Raw genomic sequence first — 23895 nt, 5'->3', positions numbered from 1 at the left:
AAAATCCATTGAGTGGGCAATTGATAATGATTCTACATTATTTGTTTGTTTGTTGACTCATGTATACAGTTGTTTTTGAGGAGGCCTCATCAGCAGTGCCCAAGAAATTGGAAAGCTTTCTAATTGGCACTCAGCCCTGCTGCAGACACTGTGTGTCACACCCAGTGATGTTGGGGGCTGTCAGGACCACACCCAGTGAGGCTCGGGATGTGGTGGCTGGGGGGGACACAGTGCTGGACAAACTGGGGGCGTGATGTGAAAGCATGTGCTCCACCCCTTTGCACTTTCTTCTGGTGCCCCTCAAGGATTTGGCTGTTTACCCTGAGGAAGCTTGCAGTTGTGTTTTGTGGATAATGAGAATATTGATTTAGGGAGTAGCTGAAGAATCCCACCATAATTCCCGTAAGTGGGCGTGCCGGGCCCACGCCTGTCATCAGGTCTAAACAGGTATCGATCACTGTGAGTCTTTGCTCCTGTGGTTGGTCACTGCTAACATTGCTAGCAACTCAGCTCTAAGTTAACATCCTGAACTGGCAACCTTGCAAGTTTGCTATTTTTCCACAATTAATGTTAAGCTAATTAAATACTTCACCAGGTAGTGGGGAGAATGCCTTCTAACAGATCCATCTCTCCATCTCGTTGACTCAGCAAATATCTTGGGATCACTTCTGGGTGCTGGGCACTCACTAGTGAGCAGGCAGACCAGATGTGTGCTGAGTCTGTGACGAGGGTGGTGAAGGACCAAGAGGCCCTAGGAAGGGCAGACAGTCTCTTCTGATGGGAGGGTAGGTACAGACTCAGCTTAGGCCTGACGGGTGCAGCAGGGGCCCAGCAAGGCTTCCCTTCCCAGCCCACCTCAGAGAAGCACTCACACCGCCAACTGCCTTCAGCTCATACCTGCTTGTCTGTCACGTGCCTTGTTAACATTGTCACAGAGCTAAGGTTCTGAACCACAGACCTCCAGTGTTATTCTAAAAGTTGAACTTATAGTAAGCCATACCTGGTTGACTAAAAAATCCATGAACTGTTCTTCAAACACCTACTTCTCTCCCACCTGAAAATGGCTCCAAATGAAATCCCTTCCTCTATCCACACAGAGCTGAGACATACACATGGGTCATATTCTGAACACAGACACAGCGCCCCACATTATGTCCAAAGGAAAACCAACGGCACCTCGTGTAACAGAGCTGGAGACCGTGATGGAGTGAAGTAGAGGGAATCCTGTGGGGTGGTGCCCGACCTCCCTGGGGCAGCGGCCATGGCACATGAAATAAGGTTTGCTCTGCGGTTGTGCAAACTGATGCCGCCACTTGTAGTCATCAAGGCCATGAGAAAGCCCCTGAGGGGTTGCCCAGGGCAGCTATGGTAGAGCTCTCCCAAGCCTCGTAAGGAGCTTTGGGGGAAACTGTGCTTGTCTGTTTGCAGGAGTTAATGATTCAGAAGCTTCCCCCTGCACAGCCGTTCCTTTCCATCGCCGCTTTAATAGCTTGCCTCCTTGCACACAGGAGTAAAGAAAGCCACAGTGTGAGGCTGCGGACACAGCTTAGAGGGAGGGGACACTGATGAAAATTAGGCTGGTAGGTGGATGAGCCACAAAACCCACAATTAGAACCAAGTTTAGGAATGATGGAATGGGAGGCAAGGCCCCCGAGCACTCTGACAGAGATCCTTTATACTAAAACTAACATTTTGGGAGTGTACTTCAGGGCTAGTCCACTTGGATTTGTAGTGAGTAGACTGTGCAATTTAGTCATGAACTGGAAAATAATTGCCTTCTTAGAGCAAAATACATCATAGGTTTTTAAGAAACTGTTTATGACCAGTTCCCAATATGATGATCTATTTTCACCTTTTGTTTGATCATAGCATATAATGGTCATCCAAGATGTAAAGAGATTTGGAAATATGTCCCATATTTTGTCCTTAGAGAACATGAGTTCTTACTTCTTTTTGTGGGAGTGCTGCTTAGAAGTCCAGGGGTCCTCTCCTGATGACTCTCAGTGCTTCTGGCTGGCAGTTCCATGCCAGGTCTGGTCAGTGCTGCTCAGCTGGGACCACCTGGGTCACCTAGTATAGCTTGGGGTGGGGGTCTCAGGACCACCTAGCAGTGCTAAAGGGCCATGTGGTACCACGGGTCGAACTTAGGTTGGGCAAATGCCCATAGCACCAATCTCTGTGCTGTCTCCCTGACCTCAACCTTAAGTTTCTTTGATAATGTTCTAAATAATTGAATGGGGAAAATGAAATAATTGCAAGCTTTGAATTGGTATAGTTTTTCTGAATTTAATATTATTGAGTTGTTTTCTTGTACACAGCCTGTAGTTTTTGTATTGCAAATAATATTAGTGTGTGATTTAAAATGATACAAAAATGTTTAATTTTTCCATGTGCATAGTTTTGCTTTTCCTCCTCTTCCATCCCCTATTTTGGAAACATTTTATCAATTTAAAATTCAGCTTTTAACTGCAGCTATTTTGAGAACTTACAATTTTTTGCTGAAGTATTTAACAAACAAAGAATACTTTCTGAAAAATATTTATGCAAACCCTGGCAAACCCTTCCAGGCTCTAGGGCTCCCCATAGGGTGTGTTGAGGGTGCACTGTGGGGTTCTCAAAGCTGTGCAAGTGCCTGGATTTAAACTCAAAGTGTTATCATTTGTTGAGGAGATTTTCCATTCTCCAGTGGATGATCTTGTCCCCTTTGCTGTAAAGTTACTGTCTCCCTACTTTGCTTTTATGGTAGCTGTTGGAAACAGTTTTAATTGTGTGTGTGGTCCGCATTATAGTTCTATTCAGAAATGCATCAGGTGGGCCATAGTCCAGCTGGTAGGGTGCTTGCCCTGCATGCAGCCAACCCAGGTTCTATCTCGAGCGTGACATGTGGTCCCCTGAGCCCTGCCAGGAGCAGTCCCTGAGTGCAGAGCCAGGAGTAAGCCAAAAACATTGCCGAGTGTCACCTAAAGATGGATCTATATATTTTGAATGGAATTTTCTCAAACTTGTGTTTACAATTTTGCCAGATGAAAACATCTTATAAAACCTGGTCATAGATAGTTATATTAATGCGTTTCCTCTTGAAATTCTGGGAAGACAAAAAGCAATGAATCAGTGCCCACATTGTGAGGGCTTTTTTCAGACACTAGAACCTGAGTGGGAGAGGTGCCACCACTCACCTAATGTTTACCCAGACTAGGTAGCCAAGGCTAAGGAATCTCTGAAATAAGTATCTCCTGGAGTCAGAAGAGTCTGAGGGAAAAGAATCCAGCAATCGGTGTATACATGCAGAGAATCCAGTCCCACACAGAAATGCGATCTCATAAGTCATAGTTTTAATCTTATCCAAATAACCAGAAAGGCAAGACTCATGGAACGAGAAAGATACCCTGACCTTTAACTGTTAAAATCTTAGGTACAAAGCAGTTTGTCTTTAAATAGCATAGAACTGTATCAACTAATTTCAGTACAAAATGATTTTAAGAATCATAGAATGCTTCCTTCAGCCTCTTCCAGACTTACTTGGTGTGCTCCCCCTTCTTAGAAAAAATGTTATGCAGCAGTCCCTGAAAACAAAGGCAAAGCATCTTGGGAGAGTGTTCCTGAAATTCACAAGAAGTTTAGAAAATTCTTTGTTCACTTTGCTGCAGAAAGAGCACGTTGTTTATTTTGGGGCTGAGGAAGAAACTCCAAGGCTGAGTGCATGCCCAGCGGGGCCCAGCCCCCAGCCCTGACCAGGCTCTGCAGGACCCCCGTGCTCTGCGGAGCTGTCCCACTGAGTGCCAGCAAGCAGCACCTCATCACTGGACCAGCACTGCACAGACTGCCCTCGCTGCTGGCCAAGGTCCACCAGGAGTGACCCCTAGAACCTTGTAGGTTGCAGGGAAGGGCCTCAAAATAGATAAAGTAACAAATATTTTATTAGAAAGAGGCAAGAAAAACCAGGTTGGCTCGTGATGTTGCTCACTGTAGAACACCTGCCTTTTATGCCTGAGGCTTTGGGTCTGAATCCCGTCACACTGACACATATACAGAGATGCAGAAAATTAGGGAAAGAGAGACAGAGACAGAGACAGACAGAGACAGGGACAGAGACAAAGACAGAGAGAGAGAGAGAGAGAGAGAGAGAGAGAACTCTATAGGTACGGGAAAAGAGATTCCAACGTATCAAATTGTATGCATACTGATTGAGACAAGACACACACAAAATATTTAGCTTGTCAAGACAATTTGAAATTTGACATACAACATTGGAGGCTAAGAAGTTTTTGTGATTTATTATGGTATTGTTAAATTTTTTAAATAATTTTATCTTTTAGAGATACTTAAATATTTATAAATAAAAATTTCAGTTTCTGGTAGCTGTTTGAAAATACTAAAGAAGTGAGAAATAAGTAGATAAACAAGCTTTGCCATATTTTCAATAATTGTCGAAGCTGTGTGACAGTTTTATGAGATAGTTCATGGTATATTCTTTCCTTGGGATAGGTTACAAATGCCTGTGTATGTGAAGTTTAAAAGCATGTTTTCTTCAAGTGGGATGGACAGTTCAACCCATGGGAGAGCAAGTGCTTTTCATTTTATTGCTAGACCCAAGGGTTATAGATTGTGAGGCCCTTTCACATGGAGTTGGGGTGGCCCCCGGCAGCTGTCTGGATGCATTTTCATTGCCATTAACTTCGTGGATGATGTGTAAACGGCGACTCAGTTGATTGCACATATTTGAGAATCATTTCATCATTTATCTTCCTTAGGATTGTGGAAAAAGGATACTATAGTGAACGAGATGCTGCAGATGCAGTTAAGCAGATCCTGGAGGCTGTTGCTGTAAGTATAAGAGGAAGCTGTGGTGGGATTGTTTGTCATCCCCTCTTAGGAAAATTCAGACTTTAAAACCATCTGTCTGAAAAGCCATAAAAATTCACAGAAAAACAACAAAATATTTACTGTAAGATATATTGAATGGATTAATATGTTCTTATTATACAAGCTTTGAATGATATGACAAGCTTTCTCAAAAAATGCTTATTCAATTACTATGAAACCAAATCAGACTATGGTGCCTTTAATTGTTCCTTTTGTCTTTTTATTTATTTTTAATTGTTTTTGTTCTTAGGTAGGAAAATGGAGAGATAGAGACTGTGGAGAATAGAAATTAATATCTCTTTTAAGACTATAAATAAATCAAGAAAAAACTAGTAATTTAATTTTTTGCAGGCTATTATTTAAGTTTTATTTTTATGAAATTGTTCACAATAATTTATTACATTTAAGATTCCAACACCAATCCCACCAAAATTACACCTTCCCACCATCAGATCTCAAATATTTCTACCCTGACCTTCAAACCCTGCTGCCAAGCAGGACCTAAATAATTTATTTTGTATTACTTGTTATGAATAATCCACTAAAGATCATCCAAAAGAGTTTCCTTAAAGCAAAGTGTGTAAAGGTTGTTGTATTTCACCCTGGAGCCATTAGGCCCTTGTATAAGAGATTACTAAAATGTTAAAGTTTGAGCCTTGTGTGCTTATTTACATATTTTTTTTCTCCTGGAGATCAGTTGCCTTCTACTTTATACCCCATCCAATGTGGTGTGCTACTTTTGGTACATCAGTGGTATAGAGTATGAGATGTTGCTTCAGGAATTCTAAACTTTTAAATAGGGTGATACAGCTGGAGTTAATTTTTTAACTGGATGGTGACTTTGGGGTCTGGAGACATCTCTGCAGCATGTTGCTCTTTTCCGAGATTTATTTGTGAGTCACTGGATCATGGCCATTAAAGAGCTTATATGGTGCCAGAGGCAGTTCCTGGGCATGACTGCCAGGCTCCCGGAAGAAAAGGGAGATGGGGGGAGGTCACCATTCTCAACTCCATTTGAGCTTGCAGATTTTGGTCACAAGTCCCACATACCTGAGTTTTTCAGCAGATCACTCATGGATGAGGCTCATCCCAGCCTGTGAAGAGCGGCCATGAGCATGGCAATGATTGAGTTCTGGAGGTTGTCATCTGCTGGGACTTGGTTGGGGTAGGGAGGGGAACTCACCCGTTGTCTGGTTACCCCAGATAAGACAGCCTAGGGCAGGGTCTGGAGGCATCTCTATGGCATGTCATTCTCAGTAATTTAGTTTTAAGAGAAATAAATATATATTGCAGTGTTAAACTACATCAAATTTTGTAAGTTAGTAATGGAAACCAATGAACACATGCTTATAAAAAATTTATAACTTTGAAGTGCTTTTCTGGATTGAATTAATCAGAAATTGTTTGCAATCGACTCTGCTGGTGAAAATATTCCCACATTTTTCATGGTGTTTAATACATTTGGAACACTTCATTAACTGATTTATTGAATATAAAGCCAGAACAGATTATTTTATGAATATAAAAGAATGGGGTGCAAATATAGATACTTATCAGAATCAGAAACATATATAAAATGTGTACACAATTGAGATATATTGTATTATCCAGTTATTATTATTATTATTATTATTATTATTTTGCATTTTGGGTCACACCCAGCGATGTTCAAGGTTTACTCCTGGCTTTGCACTCAGGAATTATTCCTGGCGGTGCTTGGGGGACCATATGGGATGCCGGGGATCGAACCCGGGTGGGCCGCGTGCAAGGCAAATGCCCTACCCGCTGTGCTATCGCTCTGGCCCCTATCCAGTTAATTATTGACTAAAATATTATTGTCTCTCTGGAAATTTGTCACAATGACAGAAACACACTGTAAATGAATTTTCTCACAATAAAAAATGGAAGGTGAGAAAGAGAGTAAGGAAGGAAAAAAGAAAGGAGGGAGGAAAAGTGGGAGAGAAAAAGAGAAGGACAGAGTGAAGGATGGAAGGACTTGATAACTAGTTTATGAGTCAGTGATGGGGGGGAAGTCTTTTCACCTTTCACAGGACTGCTAGAGATTAGAAACCACCAAATCCATACTGAGTTGTTGACGCCAAGTTCAGTTAACCTTATAGCTTATTTTCTCAAATGATTTATTCCTGTTAAATGTTTTGGTCTTTTTGCTTTGTAGGTGGTAATGGGGTAAAATGGGGTGCATAAGAGGCTTGTAGAGGATTCTGTGAAATTTTACATAATACACAATTCAGCATCTACTCTATAAATACTGATGATCAAATACATCATCACAGAATAACTGCCCCATTCAAGATTTTTCATCAATACATTCATGATCCCTAAATGTTAACTTAGGTATGATTTTAAACTTGTTAACTTAGGTATGATTTTCAACATTTTCAGTACTTCTCTCCTTGATATTATCTTATACTTTTCCAACTTTAGCTTAATCCTCCTTCAAATACACATGGAGATAATCTTGCTCCCTGATATTATTAAGACTGCTTCTGGAATGGCTTATATTGTTTTCATTGCTTTAAATTTCTATCCTTAAGTATGTAAGCCTAGAATTCTATTGTGCAATCACTTCATTTTGTCAGTAGTATCAGCTAACTTCCCGTTTAAAATAATATCTTGGAATTCTAGTTCTAGTGACAAGATGCCATAGATTATCTGAGCAAGTTTCCTTGTGATGGTCCATCAGCACTTTGTTCAAATAAGGCAGATAGCTGAGATAATAATTCTAGTACATTGAAGCTCAAATGAAACTGCTAAATTTTCTATATATTTAAGCCTGACTCTTCACAAAACATCTCTGGGCCTATCTCTTCATGTAAAGTAAATGTAACATTCAATCCAATAGGTCACTCAGAGAAAATTAATGATATAAAGCTTGGAAGGTCTTATCATACTAATATTCATACTAATTATCATACTAATACTATCTTATCAGACTAATATTTATCATACTAATACTATCTAATCATACTAAAATTCTTATCTTATCATACAAATATTCAACAGATAGGGAAATAATGATAATCAACTTCATATTTAGTGTAATCATTTCAAGATCTGCTAGGTGTGGTAAAATGATACAAACATGAAATATGTGCTTAATAAATACTTATTAAATATTTTGATTAATTTTTATCCATTAGTCAGAAATAACTCCTATTTTTAAAAAGTCCTTACTGAAAAATTTTTTAAATAAAGACATTGAAGTAAAAATAAAAGATTTTTCATTTTTTATTTATTATAAATGATGATGCATTTACTGAGATCCTTGATATCATTTTCTACTGTTTTTATATGAAACAAAGCAATATAATTAATTTCCATACATGAAATTATTTTCTTCTTACTTTATTCTCCTACTCTCCAGAATTTTCCTTATTCGCTAACTCTGCTGGCCTCCATCTGTTCATTTAGGCCAGCTCTTGTTTCTTTTTGGTCCCCACAGCAGAAATTCTTCATTTAGTGATAGGTGACTGGGAGACTCTCATTTCATTCAGTGAATGAAAAATAAATGCTTTCAGCATCAGAATTTCGTACTTATTGGAGTTATACACATAAGTAATTAAGGTCAGATAGGGCGACCCAGATAGAGCAGAGGAATCAGAGATCAAGACCTCTATTCTAGCTCTGCAAAGATGGGTTGCTAATGCTATTGCTGATTGAAAATTAAAAGCAAAACAAAGAAGCATTGGTTTCCTAATTCACACAGCTCCAAGTTAGCAATGAGGGTGCTGTCTTCCAGTGAAGCACTTTGAAATATATTTTCTAAAATCAAATTTTCTCGATTTGCAACTAAGTATTAATTTGGAGAAAAAAATAAAGCAGTTTCCCTATCTCAGAAAGCAATTTAAACCCTGTGAGATGTGGCTGACATTTCTGACAGTTTATTGTTAACTATATAGCTATGTGAGAGCTATAAAAAGTAGGACAGTTAAGAACTCAGAGTATTCAGTGAAAAATCTCACATTGTTTCTGCATCACACACAAGACTAACCTGTGTTTGAGACCACATAAGAAGAGAACTTGGTGGTTGAAAACTTGGAAGCTGGCCTCACATGCTGGGGGAAAAAGCAGCTCAGATAGAGAAGGGACCATCAAGTAAAGGATGCTTGGAGGGCCCACTCAGGATGGGAGATGCGTGCTAAAGGTAGACTATAGACCGAACATGATGGCTACTTAATGCCTCTATTGCAAACCACAACACCCAAAGGGGGAGAGATAGTAAAAGGGAATGTGCCTACCACAGAGGCAAGGGTGGGGTGGTGGGTGGGAGGGATACTGAGATCATTGGTGGTGGAGAACGAGCACTGGTGGAGGGATGAGTACTCATCATTGTATGACTGAAACATAAGCACAGAAGTTTGTAAGCCTGTACCTCATGGCGATTCTTTAAAAAAAAAAAAACACCATAAAATTAAAAAAAAAATTTTAAAAAGAAAAGTTCAGTTTCATTCACAATTATAACCCTTAGGTTATATTGAAAATTTTCTATCCTTCTCTTGCATCCCCTCTATACTGAATATTGTCCCAAATATTTTATAGTATTTGCCTCTCAATTATATTGTTTCTTCTGCTTTTTCACATGGTATAGAATATTTTTTTTTTTTTAATGTGCCTCTCCCTCTGGAGAATCCTTGGGAAACCAAAAAGCATCAAGAGATGAGGAATCACGCTCTCATCTTTGCTTTAAAAGTGTCTTTTGCAGGGTGAAAAGCACTAAATAAGCGTCATTACCATTACCAATTAGAGATTGTTTTGATTGTAAAGAGAATTTAAGCGATCATGTCTTCTAAAATAAGCCATTTGGCATACTCTGTTTGCTCTCTTCTCTGATTATTTTGAAAGGGGTTGATTGATTTTATTTTTTTTTTATTAAATTTATTTATTTTTAATTAGAGAATCACCGTGAGGGTACAGTTACAGATTTATACACTTTTGTGCTTATACTTCCCTCATACAAAGTTTGGGAACCCATCCCTTCACCAGTGCCCATTCTCTACCACCCGTAAACCCAGTGTCCCTCCCACCCTCCCCAATCCCATCTCCCCCCACCCCACCCTGCCACTGTGGCAAGGCATTCCCTTCTGTTTTCTCTCTCTAATTAGCTGTTGTGGTTTGCAATAAAGGTGTTGAGTGGCCGCTGTGCTCAGTCTCTAGCCCTCATTCAGCCCGCAACTCCCTTCCCCCACATGGCCTTCGACTACAATGTAGTTGGTGATCGCTTCTCTGAGTTGACCTTTCCCCGGAACGTGAGGCCAGCCTCGAAGCCATGGAGTCAACCTCCTGGTACTTATTTCTACAGTTCTTGGGTGTTAGTCTCCCACTCTGTTATTCTATATACCATAGATGAGTGCAATCTTTCTATGTCTGTCTCTCTCTTTCTGACTCATTTCACTCAGCATGAAACTTTTCATGCCCATCCACTTGACTACAAAATTCTTGACCTCCTTTTTTCTAACAGCTGCATAGTATTCCATTGTATAGATGTACCAAGTTTCCTCAACCAGTCATCCGTTCTGGGGCATTCGGGTTTTTTCCAGATTCTGGCTATTGTAAACAGTGCTGCGATGAACATACATGTGCAGATGTTGTTTCGATTGTACTTTTTTGCCTCTCTGGGATATATTCCCAGCAGTGGTATTGCTGGGTCAAATGGGAATTCAATATCTAATTTTTTGAGAGTCGTCCATATTGTTTTCCAGAAGGGCTGAACCAGTCGGCATTCCCACCAGCAGTGAAGAAGGGTCCCTTTCTCCCCACATCCTCTCCAACAGCGGTTGCTTTTGTTCTTTTGGATGTGTGCTAGTCTCTGTGGTGTGAGGTGGTATCTCAAAGTTGTTTTGATCTGCATCTCTCTGATGATTAGTGATGCAGAGCACTTTTTCATGTGCCTTTTGGCCATTCGTATTTCTTCTTTGGTAAAGTTTCTGTTCATTTCTTCGCCCCATTTTTTGATGGGGTTGGATGTTTTCTTCTTGTAGAGTTCAACCAGTGCTTTATATACCATTGATATCAACCCCTTATCTGATGGGTATTGTGTAAATATCCTTTCCCATTCTGTGGATAGTCTTTGGATTCTGGTCACTGTATCTCTTGCGGTGCAGAAGCTTTTTAGTTTAATGTAGTCCCATTTGTTGATCTCTGTTTTTACTAGATTGCTTAGTTCCGTGTCACGTTTGAAGATACCTTTATCTTCAATATCGTGGAGGGTTTCGCCGACCTTGTCTTCAATGTACCTTATGGTTTGTGGTCTAATGTTGAGGTCTTTAATCCATTTTGATCTGACTTTTGTGCATGGTGTCAGGTCAAGGTCTAAACCCATTTTTTTGCATGTGGTTGTCCAGTTGTGCCAGCACCATTTGTTAAAGAGGCTTTCCTTGCTCCACTTCACATCTCTTGCTCCCTTATCAAAGATTAGATGGTCATATATTTGGGGTTGTGTGTAGGGATATTCCACCCTGTTCCATTGGTCTACGGCTCTGCCTTTGTTCCAGTACCATGCTGTTTTAATTGTTACTGCTTTGTAGTAAAGTTTGAGGTTGGGGATGGTGATGCCTCCCATCATCTTTTTCCCAAGAATTGTTTTAGCTATCCTTGGACGTTTGTTATTCCATATGAATTTTAGGATTGCTTGATCCATTTCTTTGAAGAATGTCATGGGTATACTTATAGGGATCGCATTGAATCTGTATAATGCTTTAGGGAGTATTGCCATTTTGACAACATTGATCTCCCTATCCACGAGCAGGGTATATGTTTCCATTTCCTCATGTCCTCTTTGATTTCATGGAGTAGCGTTATGTAGTTTTCTTTGTAAAGGTCTTTTACTTCCTTGGTTAAGCTGATTCCGAGGTACCTGATTTTCTGGGGCACGATTGTGAATGGGATTGCTTTTTTCATGTCCCTTTCCTCTGCCTCATTGTTTGCATATATGAAGGCCATGGATTTTTGGGTATTGATTTTGTAGCCTGCAACTTTACTGTATAAGTCTATTGTTTCTAAGAGTTTCTTAGTAGAGGTTTTAGGCTTCTCTAGATATAGTATCATGTCGTCTGCAAATAGTGAGAGTTTGATTTCTTCCCTTCCTATCTGGATGCCCTTAATCTCTTTTTCTTGTCTAATAGCTATCGCAAGTACTTCCAGTACTATATTGAAGAGGAGTGGTGAGAGTGGGCATCCTTGTCTTGTGCCTGATCTCAGAGGAAAGGCCCTTAGTTTTTCCCCGTTGAGGATAATGCTTGCCGTAGGCTTGTGATAGATGGCTTCGACTATCTTGAGGAAAGTTCCTCCAAACCCCATTTTGGCGAGGGTTTTCATCATGAAAGGATGTTGGATCTTGTCAAATGCTTTCTCTGCATCTATTGATATGATCATATGGTTTTTATCTTTACTTTTGTTGATATGCTGGATTATGTTGATTGATTTCCGAATGTTAAACCATCCTTGCATCCCTGGGATGAATCCCACTTGGTCGTGATGTATGATCTTTTTGATGAGTTGTTGGATCCTATTTGCTAGTATTTTGTTGAGGATCTTCGCATCGGTGTTCATCAGGGAAATTGGTCTGTAATTTTCTTTCTTAGTGGTGTCTTTGTTTGCTTTTGGTATTAGGGAGATATGTGCTTCATAGAAACTGTTTGGGAGAGTTCCTGTTTTTTCAATTTCCTGGAAAAGTTTGAGGAAAACAGGCAATAGGTCTTCTTTAAATGTTTGGAAGAATTCGCCAGTGAAACCATCTGGGCCTGGGCTTTTGTTTTTGGGGAGGTTTTTGATTACCGTTTCAATTTCCTTAACATTGATGGGTCTATTCAGGTATTCCAGGTCTTCTTTCTTCAGTGTTGGGAGATTGTAGGAATCAAGGAATCCATCCATTTCTTTTAGGTTCTCCTTTTTTGTGGCGTAAAGACTTTCAAAGTAGTCTCTAATGATCTTTTGAATCTCACTGGTTTCTGTTATGATGTCCCCCTTTTCATTTCTGATTCGATTTATTAGAGTTTTCTCTCTTTCTTTCTTTGTGAGACTTGCTAGCGGTTTATCAATCTTATTTATTTTCTCAAAGAACCAGCTCTTTGTTTCATTGATCTTTCGGATTGTTTTTTTGGTTTCGATGTCATTAATTTCTGCTCTAATTTTTATTATTTCTTTCCTTCGGTCTGGTTTGGGGTCCTTTCTCTGGTCCTTTTCTAGGGTCTTGAGTCGTGAAGTCAAGCTATCTATGTGGGTCCTTTCTTCCTTCCTGAGGAATGCTTGGAGAGCTATAAATTTTCCCCTTAACACGGCTTTAGCTGCGTCCCATAGGTTTTGGTAGCTCGTGTCTTCCTTCTCATTTGTTTCTAAGTATCTTTTGATTTCTTCCTTGATTTCCTTCTTGACCCACTCATTGTTCAACATGGAATTGTTTAATTTCCAGGTGTTTGATTTGATTTTCCGTATTTGTGGGTGGTTAGCTTCTATCTTCAGCGCATCGTGGTCTGAAAAGATGGTTGATACAATTTCTATTTTTCCGATTCTATTGAGGTATGTTCTGGGGCCCAGTACATGGTCTATTTTTGAAAATGTTCCATGTGCACTGGAAAAGAATGTGTATTCTTTCTTTTTGGGGTGTAAGGCCCTGTATAGGTCTATTAGGCCTCTCTCTTCAATTTCTTCATTCAGAGTCAGTGTTTCCTTGTTGAGTTTTGTTCTTGTGGATCTATCTAGAGGCGATAAGGCCGTATTGAAGTCTCCGACTACAATTGTGCTGTTAGTGATGTCCTCTTTGAAGTCTGTTAGGAGTCGTTTTAAATATTTAGCCGGTCGTTCGTTAGGAGCATATACGTTTAAGAGTGTGATTTCTTCCTGTTGTACATATCCCTTGATAAACAGAAAATGCCCTTCGCTGTCCCTTTTGATCTTTTTCATCCTGAAATCTATGTTGTCGGATACCAGGATGGCCACTCCAGCTTTTTTAAGGGGGTTGTTTGCTTGGAGGACTGTTTTCCATCCTTTGACTTTGAGTCTATGTTTACTCTGTTTGTTCAGGTGTGTTTCTTGCAGGCAACAGAATGTTGGGTTTAATTTCCGGATCCATTTAGCCACTCTGTGTCTCTTGATAGGTGCATTTAGACCATTGACATTGAGAGAGATTATTGTGATGTGGTTTTGTGTCATCTTTCTGTGGGATTTGTTGTTCTTATGGGGCTCCTCCTTGTCTTACAGTAGCCCCTTTAGACCTTCTTTCAAGATTGGTTTTGAGTCTATGAAGGACCTGAGCTGTTGTTTATCCGAGAAGTAGTGTATGGTTCCTTCGAGTTTGAGTGAGAGTTTAGCCGGATAAAGTATTCTTGGCGAGGCATTCATTTCGTTGAGTTTTTTCACTATGTCCCACCATTGTCTTCGGGCTCGGAGGGTTTCTTCTGACAGATCGGCCGTAAATCTGAGGGGTGCTCCTTTGTATGTGATTTCCCTCTTTGACCTTGCTACTTGTAGAATTGTGTCTCTATCTACAGCATCCGCCATTCTGACTATGATATGCCTTGGAGTCTTTTTATTTGGGTCTCTTTTTGCTGGCACTCTTTGGACTTCTTGTATCTGGACGCCTGCCTTCTCCAGCTCTGGGAATTTCTTAGCGATGATGTCTTTGACTATGTTTTTTTCATTGGGGTTACTTCCCTGTGGTTCTGGTACTCCAATGATTCTTATGTTGTTCCTCTTGAAGTCATCCCCCAGGGCTCTGATTCGCTCTATAGCCATTTTGAGGTCTTTGGCCATGATTTGTTGCTGTCTGTAAGCTTTGTGCAGCTCATCCTCAAGCTCGCTGATTCTGTCTTCGGCTGTAGTCATTCTGCTGTTGAGGGCATCTAGTGAGATTTTTATTTCATCTACCGATTGCTTTATTTGTGAGACTTCCGTTCGAAGGTTTGAAATTTCTGCTCTCATTTCTGCTCTCATTTCTTCCTGTATTTTCTTGGTAGAGCGTTCCAGCGCTTGATTCATCTCCTCCCTTAATTTATTGGATGTCTGTTCCATAGTTGCTTGGAGTAGGTCGACTCTCCTCCATATTTCCTCTCTGAATTGTTTATCTGAGAGGTCGTAGATGTTGGGAGACTCTTTTGAGGTTTCTAGTATCTTTTCTTGTCCCTCTCTTGGTGGAGGGGATTTTCGCTGTTTCTTCATATTGTCACGGAAGTGCAGAGTTGGAATCTTGTAGTTATTTATTCCTCTTCCTTTTTGTGGGAAGAAGGGGCTCCGATTGTGCTAAACTTCCGTTATTCACTGATAGCTTTTCTACTGTCAGCCTAAGCTAATGGCTATTTTGCGTAAATGTTTGAGATCGCAAAAGTGAGTTTTCAAAGGAATGCACAGTACGGATTGAGCTGAGGTAGCAAAGAATGACTGCGGCCGCGTTAGCGGCCGCCGCTCTGGAAAGAGGCCACGCCCACTTTTAGGCCACGCCCTCTGAGATGAGGACACGCCCCTAAGCAGCAGAGTGGGGGGATTGGTCAGGATCGGACAGCGGCGGCGGAAAGGTGCCAGGCAGGGGCTTCAGGAGAAGCCCCGAGCCGCGGCGGGCAGGGGGCGGGGAGGGGGGCTTCTCCGCGCTGAGGCAGGCTCTCCAAGGGATTGCCTGTTTACCTGCAGGATGGAGATTGGTCAGGATCCGACGGCGGCGGCGGAAAGGTGCCAGGCAGGGGCTTCAGGAGAAGCCCCGAGCCGCGGCGGGCAGGGGGCGGGGAGGGGGGCTTCTCCGCGCTGAGGCAGGCTCTCCAAGGGATTGCCTGTTTACCTGCAGGATGGAGATTGGTCAGGATCCGACGGCGGCGGCGGAAAGGTGCCAGGCAGGGGCTTCAGGAGAAGCCCCGAGCCGCGGCGGGCAGGGGGCGGGGAGGGGGGCTTCTCCGCGCTGAGGCAGGCTCTCCAAGGGATTGCCTGTTTACCTGCAGGATGGAGATTGGTCAGGATCCGACGGCGGCGGCGGAAAGGTGCCAGGCAGGGGCTTCAGGAGAAGCCCCGAGCCGCGGCGGGCAGGGGGCGGGGAGGGGGGCTTCTCCGCGCTGAGGCAGGCTCTCCAAGGGATTGCCTGTTTACCTGCAGGATGGAGATTGGTCAGGATCCGACGGCGGCGGCGGAAAGGTGCCAGGCAGGGGCTTCAGGAGAAGCCCCGAGCCGCGGCGGGCAGGGGGCGGGGAGGGGGGCTTCTCCGCGCTGAGGCAGGCTCTCCAAGGGATTGCCTGTTTACCTGCAGGATGGAGATTGGTCAGGATCCGACGGCGGCGGCGGAAAGGTGCCAGGCAGGGGCTTCAGGAGAAGCCCCGAGCCGCGGCGGGCAGGGGGCGGGGAGGGGGGCTTCTCCGCGCTGAGGCAGGCTCTCCAAGGGATTGCCTGTTTACCTGCAGGATGGAGATTGGTCAGGATCCGACGGCGGCGGCGGAAAGGTGCCAGGCAGGGGCTTCAGGAGAAGCCCCGAGCCGCGGCGGGCAGGGGGCGGGGAGGGGGGCTTCTCCGCGCTGAGGCAGGCTCTCCAAGGGATTGCCTGTTTACCTGCAGGATGGAGATTGGTCAGGATCCGACGGCGGCGGCGGAAAGGTGCCAGGCAGGGGCTTCAGGAGAAGCCCCGAGCCGCGGCGGGCAGGGGGCGGGGAGGGGGGCTTCTCCGCGCTGAGGCAGGCTCTCCAAGGGATTGCCTGTTTACCTGCAGGATGGAGATTGGTCAGGATCCGACGGCGGCGGCGGAAAGGTGCCAGGCAGGGGCTTCAGGAGAAGCCCCGAGCCGCGGCGGGCAGGGGGCGGGGAGGGGGGCTTCTCCGCGCTGAGGCAGGCTCTCCAAGGGATTGCCTGTTTACCTGCAGGATGGAGATTGGTCAGGATCCGACGGCGGCGGCGGAAAGGTGCCAGGCAGGGGCTTCAGGAGAAGCCCCGAGCCGCGGCGGGCAGGGGGCGGGGAGGGGGGCTTCTCCGCGCTGAGGCAGGCTCTCCAAGGGATTGCCTGTTTACCTGCAGGATGGAGATTGGTCAGGATCCGACGGCGGCGGCGGAAAGGTGCCAGGCAGGGGCTTCAGGAGAAGCCCCGAGCCGCGGCGGGCAGGGGGCGGGGAGGGGGGCTTCTCCGCGCTGAGGCAGGCTCTCCAAGGGATTGCCTGTTTACCTGCAGGATGGAGATTGGTCAGGATCCGACGGCGGCGGCGGAAAGGTGCCAGGCAGGGGCTTCAGGAGAAGCCCCGAGCCGCGGCGGGCAGGGGGCGGGAAGGGGGGCTTCTCCGCGCTGAGGCAGGCTCTCCAAGGGATTGCCTGTTTACCTGCAGGATGGAGATTGGTCAGGATCCGACGGCGGCGGCGGAAAGGTGCCAGGCAGGGGCTTCAGGAGAAGCCCCGAGCCGCGGCGGGCAGGGGGCGGGGAGGGGGGCTTCTCCGCGCTGAGGCAGGCTCTCCAAGGGATTGCCTGTTTACCTGCAGGATGGAGATTGGTCAGGATCCGACGGCGGCGGCGGAAAGGTGCCAGGCAGGGGCTTCAGGAGAAGCCCCGAGCCGCGGCGGGCAGGGGGCGGGGAGGGGGGCCGGTATAGAATATTTTTAAACAGCGAATTTCAAAGATGTTCCTTGCTTTGAGTTGTAGTTCATTTGATTCAGTTTTAAGGACAGATCCTTAAGCTTTCATGAGCATTATTTTTGAAATGATAGCCATGTCATTCCAAACTTGAGTGATCTAAACCAGACTAAATATTCCAAAAGGTCACTTTGTCCACATCTCTCATGAAACACATGGCAAGCCTTAAAGCGCCCTTTTCCCATTTACTTAGAAAGAACCAGGACATATTCTGGTTCCTTTGACGTCTCTGTCTAATTCCACCTTCTAGTTCTTTCCCTGTCATCACTTAGATGCCATTGTTCTTCTGCTTCCCAAAAGTCACTGTCCACTTGCTGTCCCACTCCTGATGCATCCTTTCTTCTCTCTCTCTATCTCTCTCTCTCTCTCTCTCAAAGAAAACTGGTAGATAGACATGATTCAGAAAAAAAGATGAAACCATTAAGATTGCTTTTGGTCAAAACAAAACAAAACCATCTTGTGGACCTGTAACTTCCCTTTAAAATTCAACAGTTACTTTATTTGAGAATAAAGTGGTAAAGAGTTGATGACTAGAATTTGAAGAACTGGAAGAACAAAACACTGAGCTATGCAGCAGCGTTAGGAAGCAGCATCCCTTCAACTACAGGAGCAAATTATAAAGTGGAGATGATTCAGATTTGCATATGTGACTAAAGTGCTCCACGGTGTGGCTCGTGCCAACATCTCTGAGCTGCCCCTGTCATGGGTTCCCCAACCTCTGAGGCATGTTCTGACCATCTGCTGTAGGTTCTGCCAAGGGGGGACATGGAGGTTAGCTTTGTAAGCTCAATTACAAACTGAAGGCAGTGGCTGCTGCAAGAATGACCCGTAACTCCAGTGAGAAGGTGAAAAAGTGCCACTGTATTTCCTGGGTCTGACCATGGAAAACAGACGAAGAACGCAAATACGCCAGAAAAAGTCCCTTCTTTCTCTCTCAGCTGACCACTCTTTCATCTAAAGGCAGAGCCAGACCAAGCAGCCCACAGAAAAAGGAAACGTGTGGCTTATAATTCACACCCTTGCTTCACAAAATATACTACAGGGAATAGGTGTAACATGGAAAGGCTATAGCTTAGTCAATGGGAGCAAACACTATTCAAAACCAAAAATAAATTCTCAAAGTTTCTATTTCTATTCAGGGTGTTTCAAAGTCTTACCTAAGTGCATAAAATGTTCTAAGGAGTCAATGAAATCAAAACATTTGTAACACTAAAAAAATTGCTATCTATATTTAGTACTGAGTACTATGCTTGGTAAATTTGTAGACTTAATGGACAGTACATACATTATTTTGCACATTTAAGCCATGTCCCATCCTGACCTTCTTATTCCTTATTGGCAGAACCAGTCTACTTTGATAAAACTGGAAAATTCCAGAGCTGTTTTTCCAATATTCCTTGAAACTAAGCTAGACAGCTCTTGACCAATGCTTTGTTGAGTGGCCTGAGAATTCTAGAGAAAGTTCCTTCTAAGAATTAGGAACTACAAAGAGAACCCAGAGGGTAAAATGTCCTCTTTATTTTTCGTAGTCTTAGTTAACTCTGCATAGAATATTGGGAAATGCTAATACTTTGTGATTATGAAGATAATTATGTGATTATTGAATAAGGCAAAGAAAATAATACTATTATGATTTTCCTTCTCTTCATATCTCATGGAGGATAATAATTTCTTGGTATTTTTGCTTCTTTAAATGGAATAGTCTATTACTTGAAGCAATAAGCTACTGAAATTCTTGAAAACACTTTTGAATACAGAGCAAGTTGTATGCTATCCTTATAAAGATAAAGCAGAGAAACACTCCTAGGCTTAAGGATTCTCCCCAGGAGCTGTAGACAATCCAGGCGTTAAGGTGCTTGCCTTGCCTCTGGCTGACCCCAGTTAATCTCCTCGTGCCACAGATGGTCCGCTGAGCACTGCCAGGGATTACCTCTGAGCTCAGGGCCAGGGACAGATCCTGAGCACTACCAGGTGTGACCCAAGCTCCACTCCTCCACTCTGCTAAGAAGATTCTCTCTATGAATTGCTAAGAACTAAGTTCACTGAAAGTTAAGCACATACACTGTTAAGTCAGAATTGAATATAATTTGATTGGACAATGTGGGATTTAAAGATCTTTCAGACTAAGCCTACATCTTTGTATTTGTGGCTATTATTTCTTCTGGTGTACTTTTATTGCCAGTAAAACAATTCTGAGAGTTCAATTGGATGAAAACCCAAAACAAAAATCCTCATTTTGTATGTTTTTAAAAACTTCTTTCTAGAGAAATTTTTTCTTGAGTGCCATTTGAATACTGATTCCTAGAGAATATATGTATATATTATTATTATGTATATGTTGTTTATATGTAATATACCAATATTTTATATGTTTATTATATATATACTATATTATATGTTTATTGTATGTATGTATGTATACTGGAGCTATAGTACACTAGGTAAGGCGTTTGCCTTGCACGCAGCTGACCCGGGTTCGATTCCTCCATCCCTCTCAGAGAGCCTAGCAAGCTACCGAGAGTATCCTGCCTGCATGGCAGAGCCTGGCAAGCTACCCATGACATATTCGATATGCCAAAAACAGTAACAACAAGCCTCACAATTGAGATGATACTGGTCCCCGCTCGAGCAAATAAAAAAAATCGATGAAGTATATATTTGAGTGCCACACCTGACTTAATTCTCACTCTGCTCTGAGGATCACTAGTGGTCATACTCAAAGGACCATATGTGGTGCCAGAGACTGAACTGGGTGAGTTGCATGGACAGCAAGTGTCCCACTCACTGTACTGTATCTCCAGCCAATGAAGAATAGATTTTAATACAAGGCTTAAAATATTGAAATACTGTAATAATACACTTGCCAATAAAAATTAAATGTGGTTTTGTAGACAAATAATTGAGAGATCCCATTTGTTAGTAAATAATTAACAAATAATTTCATTATTAGTCTAATGCTTGGAGAGAGATTTAATCAGAAAAAAATTTAGATGTTTTCATTGATAATTATTATAATGATAAAAATGATGTCAAAACTACATTATATTCTTCCTAAGTGGCCTTTTCCAGTTTGATTACTGAGAGAGTAATAATAAATTCTGGACCATCTATCTAGAAATTTCTAATCACTCAAAAAATATATATCAACAGAAAATTATCTGATTGAATTTGTGGCTTGAGTTTCATAAATGTTAGATGATGTCAAAAATTTAATTCAACCATGATTCTCTGGCCTGTGTCAGAATCTTAAAGATATTCAAACTTTCCTAAGTTTCTAGGGTCAATAAACACATTTGCACACATAGTAGCTCATGCTCACAGTCTGTGCATTTGCAGGCTCAGGGGCATTAGAGAGGTTGAAAGCTATCTGGCACAGCTAGAGAGAAATTGAGTGAGAAAAATATAAGCAAAGGTAATTATATATGAGTTGGACTTTTCCAGAAAAAGTTCTGTTTAATAGGCAGAAGAAAGGGAATCCCAGAGTAGTCCTTTCTCCTAAAAAAATTTAGATAACTTTATGGACTCAAGAGCAAAGTCAGGAGCTTCTGGTCTTCAGATATAGTTGGAAAGTAAGGAACAAAGATGAGAACTGGAGCCCAGTGGGGAGCTTCTGGCATGAGGGCCTTACTTGACTTCAGAGAGCAGAGGCTCATTGGTTCATCAGATTGGTGCTTCCAGAGGACTTTGCCGCTGATCACTTCAGGATCACAGCATGAAGTCCAAGAGCAGTGAGATACCTTAAGAGGGTGTAAGACTGTCAAAAGATGAAAAACATGAAGAGACAACGTAGGTGCTTCCATGAATGAGATGCTCTGACAAGCTAAGCACAGAATTCCCTTTAGATTTTCACTGTAATTTTTTTTTTAATCTTATAAATAGAAAGACTTGGGGTTATGTAAAAGAGCAGAAAACATGCAGAAAACAGGATTTAGAGGACTGGTAAGAACCTATCAAACTTGTTCACTTCTTTTAACCCTTTACCATACATTCCCTCCTTTTCTCTAATATTTTTTTAAATTTCATTTTATTAAAGTACCATTATTTACAAAGTTATTCATAATTGGGTTTAGGACACACAGTTTTCCAGCCCCAATCCCACCTCCAGTGCCAACTTCCCTCCACCAGTGTTCCAAGGCTCCATCTCCTACCCCGCCCCCAGCCATCTGAGCCTGATGTCCCCAAGCTCCCTCTCCTACCCCACCTCCAGCTGATATTTTCTGTCTGTTCTCTTACATCTCACAGTTTGTCTAAATAGTTCTCCCATTTCTATTTCTTTCTGTACCTTTTCTTTTTTAAAAAATTTTATTGAATCACCGTGAGATAGTTACAAGCTTTCCTGTTTGGGTTACAATCACACAATGTTCAAACCCATCCCTCCACCAGTGCACATTCTCCACCACTAATATCCCCGGTATATGACCCCTTTCCCAGCCTCCCCCTGCCTCCATGGCAGACAATATTCCCCATACTCTTTCTCTACTTTTGGGCATTATAGCTTGCAACACAGACAGTGAGAGATCATCATGTTTGGTCCATTACCTACTTTTGGCACACACCTCCCATCCCGACTGATTCCTCCAGCCAACATTTTCTTAATGATCCCTTCTCTATTCTATCTGCCTTCTTCCCTCTGCTCATGAAGCAGGCTCCCAGCTATGGGGAAATTACAGTGAGGATTCTATTAAGCAAGCCAGGACCAGGAGCAAGTTGGGTGAATCACGCCTGTCTTTTGGAACCTTCTGAGACGGTGACATAGCACACAGACAGAGAACTAACATCTATTTAATCTGAACTTTTTGTCTCACTGCCAAGTATATTTCAGCTCTTTTCTTCTCCATTCATTAAAGTTTGCCTTGAATTTTAAATCAATATATGCAAGAAAGGACACAGGGGACACTGGAATATGACATCAGACATAACACAGTTGAAAGAGAGTCAGAATTATAGAGTATCAGCTCTGAGAGCTATGTATTTTCATGAATTTTCCAGGCAAGAAAAATCAGCACATTTGTACAAATTATTCAGGGAAATTCTTCATAAATACAGGAGAAAATAGCCTCTCTGTGCCACCAATCTACAACTGAAGATTTTTCAGATGTTGGAAATGTGTCTAGATAGCTTCATCACATCCTCAGCACCAAACTAAGAAGTAGATAGTATTAACTACAAGGGAAATTGACTTGTCTTATTTGTTAAATGAGACATGTCTCAGTCTATTTTAAATTGTTTGGCTAAAGGAAGACTTTGTATTAAAATCTATTAAACACTTTAGATATGGAGGTAATAGAGTGCTGATATACATATTTTTATGTTGAAACTAGTTGGATGTTGATCAATCTGTTAATAAATCACCAATTTGAAATAGAAATAGAAATCTTCATATGTCATCATAGATTTATAGAGTAGCTTAATGCAATCACACAAGTTGGTAAAACCCCAAATGATAACAATTAAAATATCAAAATGTAAAATTAATTTTGTAGATAATGGAGTTACTTATTTGGATATCTGTATGTCCAGTATCTAGTAGGAAAAAGAAAAGAGATGCTGCAGTAATAAATTGTCCATAGAAATGAAAAAAGATATCCAGTGTAAGGTAACTAGTTTTACAAAAGAGAAAATTAACTCTCTATAGTCTAAGACATAGTTAAGGCTAAAATATCACCTGTATCACCTGTCATCCTGTTGCTCATCAATTTGTTAGGGATCAGATCAGTTTGGGGATTCTGTTATTTTAGTAATTAAGTCCAGAGATATTTCTGCCCACAGCCGCTGCATTCCTAGATTGGTTTGTGAGCTTCTGGGATTTTAACAGTTAAGGAGTATATCTGCCAGCAGCCGCTGCGTTCTGAAGTTGGTTTCTGTGCCTCTGGGATAATGGCCACTCAGAGGTGGCGGAGCCGTTCCTGAGCGGCTTTTTGTATATCAGGAAAGGTCAAGTGGCCGCCTAAGCAGCTTCGCAGTTTGAAGAAAATGTCCCAGTCCCACATACTGGATCCATGTTAGTAGAAGCTCAATGTTGCCAGGACTCCATCTGGAGAAGGCAGGGTGGCTGCACCTTCTCCATCTGGCACCCTGGTGTTGTTGGCCCGGCCTGGAGCATTCTCTGGCTTGCGGTGCCCACCGGCCCGGATTTTTCACTGCAGACTGCTGCGGCAAGGTGGCACCGTGGGCAGCTTGAGGGCATGACTTCCAGGGGCAAGGACGGGTTGGAGGCTGGGATGGCGCCTCCCAGTTCTAGTGCCCCCACGTGGCTTGGAGAAAATGTCCCAGTCCCACATAACAGATCCGTATTAGTAGAAGCTCAGTGTTGCTGGGACTCCATCTGGAGAAGGGAATAATTTATATATTAATGGGTTCTTTAGTTTGTTGCCATTTAGATGCTCATAATATCCTTTATATTCCTGTGGTATACATTGTAATTTCTTCTC

The 23895-nt window shown here is 42.5% G+C and overlaps 1 protein-coding gene across 2 annotated transcripts in view; it reads left to right on the top strand.

The window, feature by feature from the left end:
- CAMK4 (calcium/calmodulin dependent protein kinase IV) overlaps positions 1 to 23895 on the top strand; it is a 250063-nt gene that overhangs the window by 157140 nt on the left and 69028 nt on the right. For both annotated transcript variants that reach the window (XM_004615785.2, XM_055124137.1), the window contains exon 5: positions 4752 to 4824. In XM_004615785.2, coding sequence (XP_004615842.2) covers positions 4752 to 4824 — 73 coding nt within the window. The remainder of the gene's footprint in view (positions 1 to 4751; positions 4825 to 23895) is intronic.

This window comes from Sorex araneus, chromosome 1 (genome assembly GCF_027595985.1).
Source record: "Sorex araneus isolate mSorAra2 chromosome 1, mSorAra2.pri, whole genome shotgun sequence".
Classification (NCBI taxonomy): domain Eukaryota; kingdom Metazoa; phylum Chordata; class Mammalia; order Eulipotyphla; family Soricidae; genus Sorex; species Sorex araneus.
The sequence above is the reverse complement of the archived record's forward strand: the minus strand, read 5'-3'. Positions and strand labels throughout refer to the sequence as shown.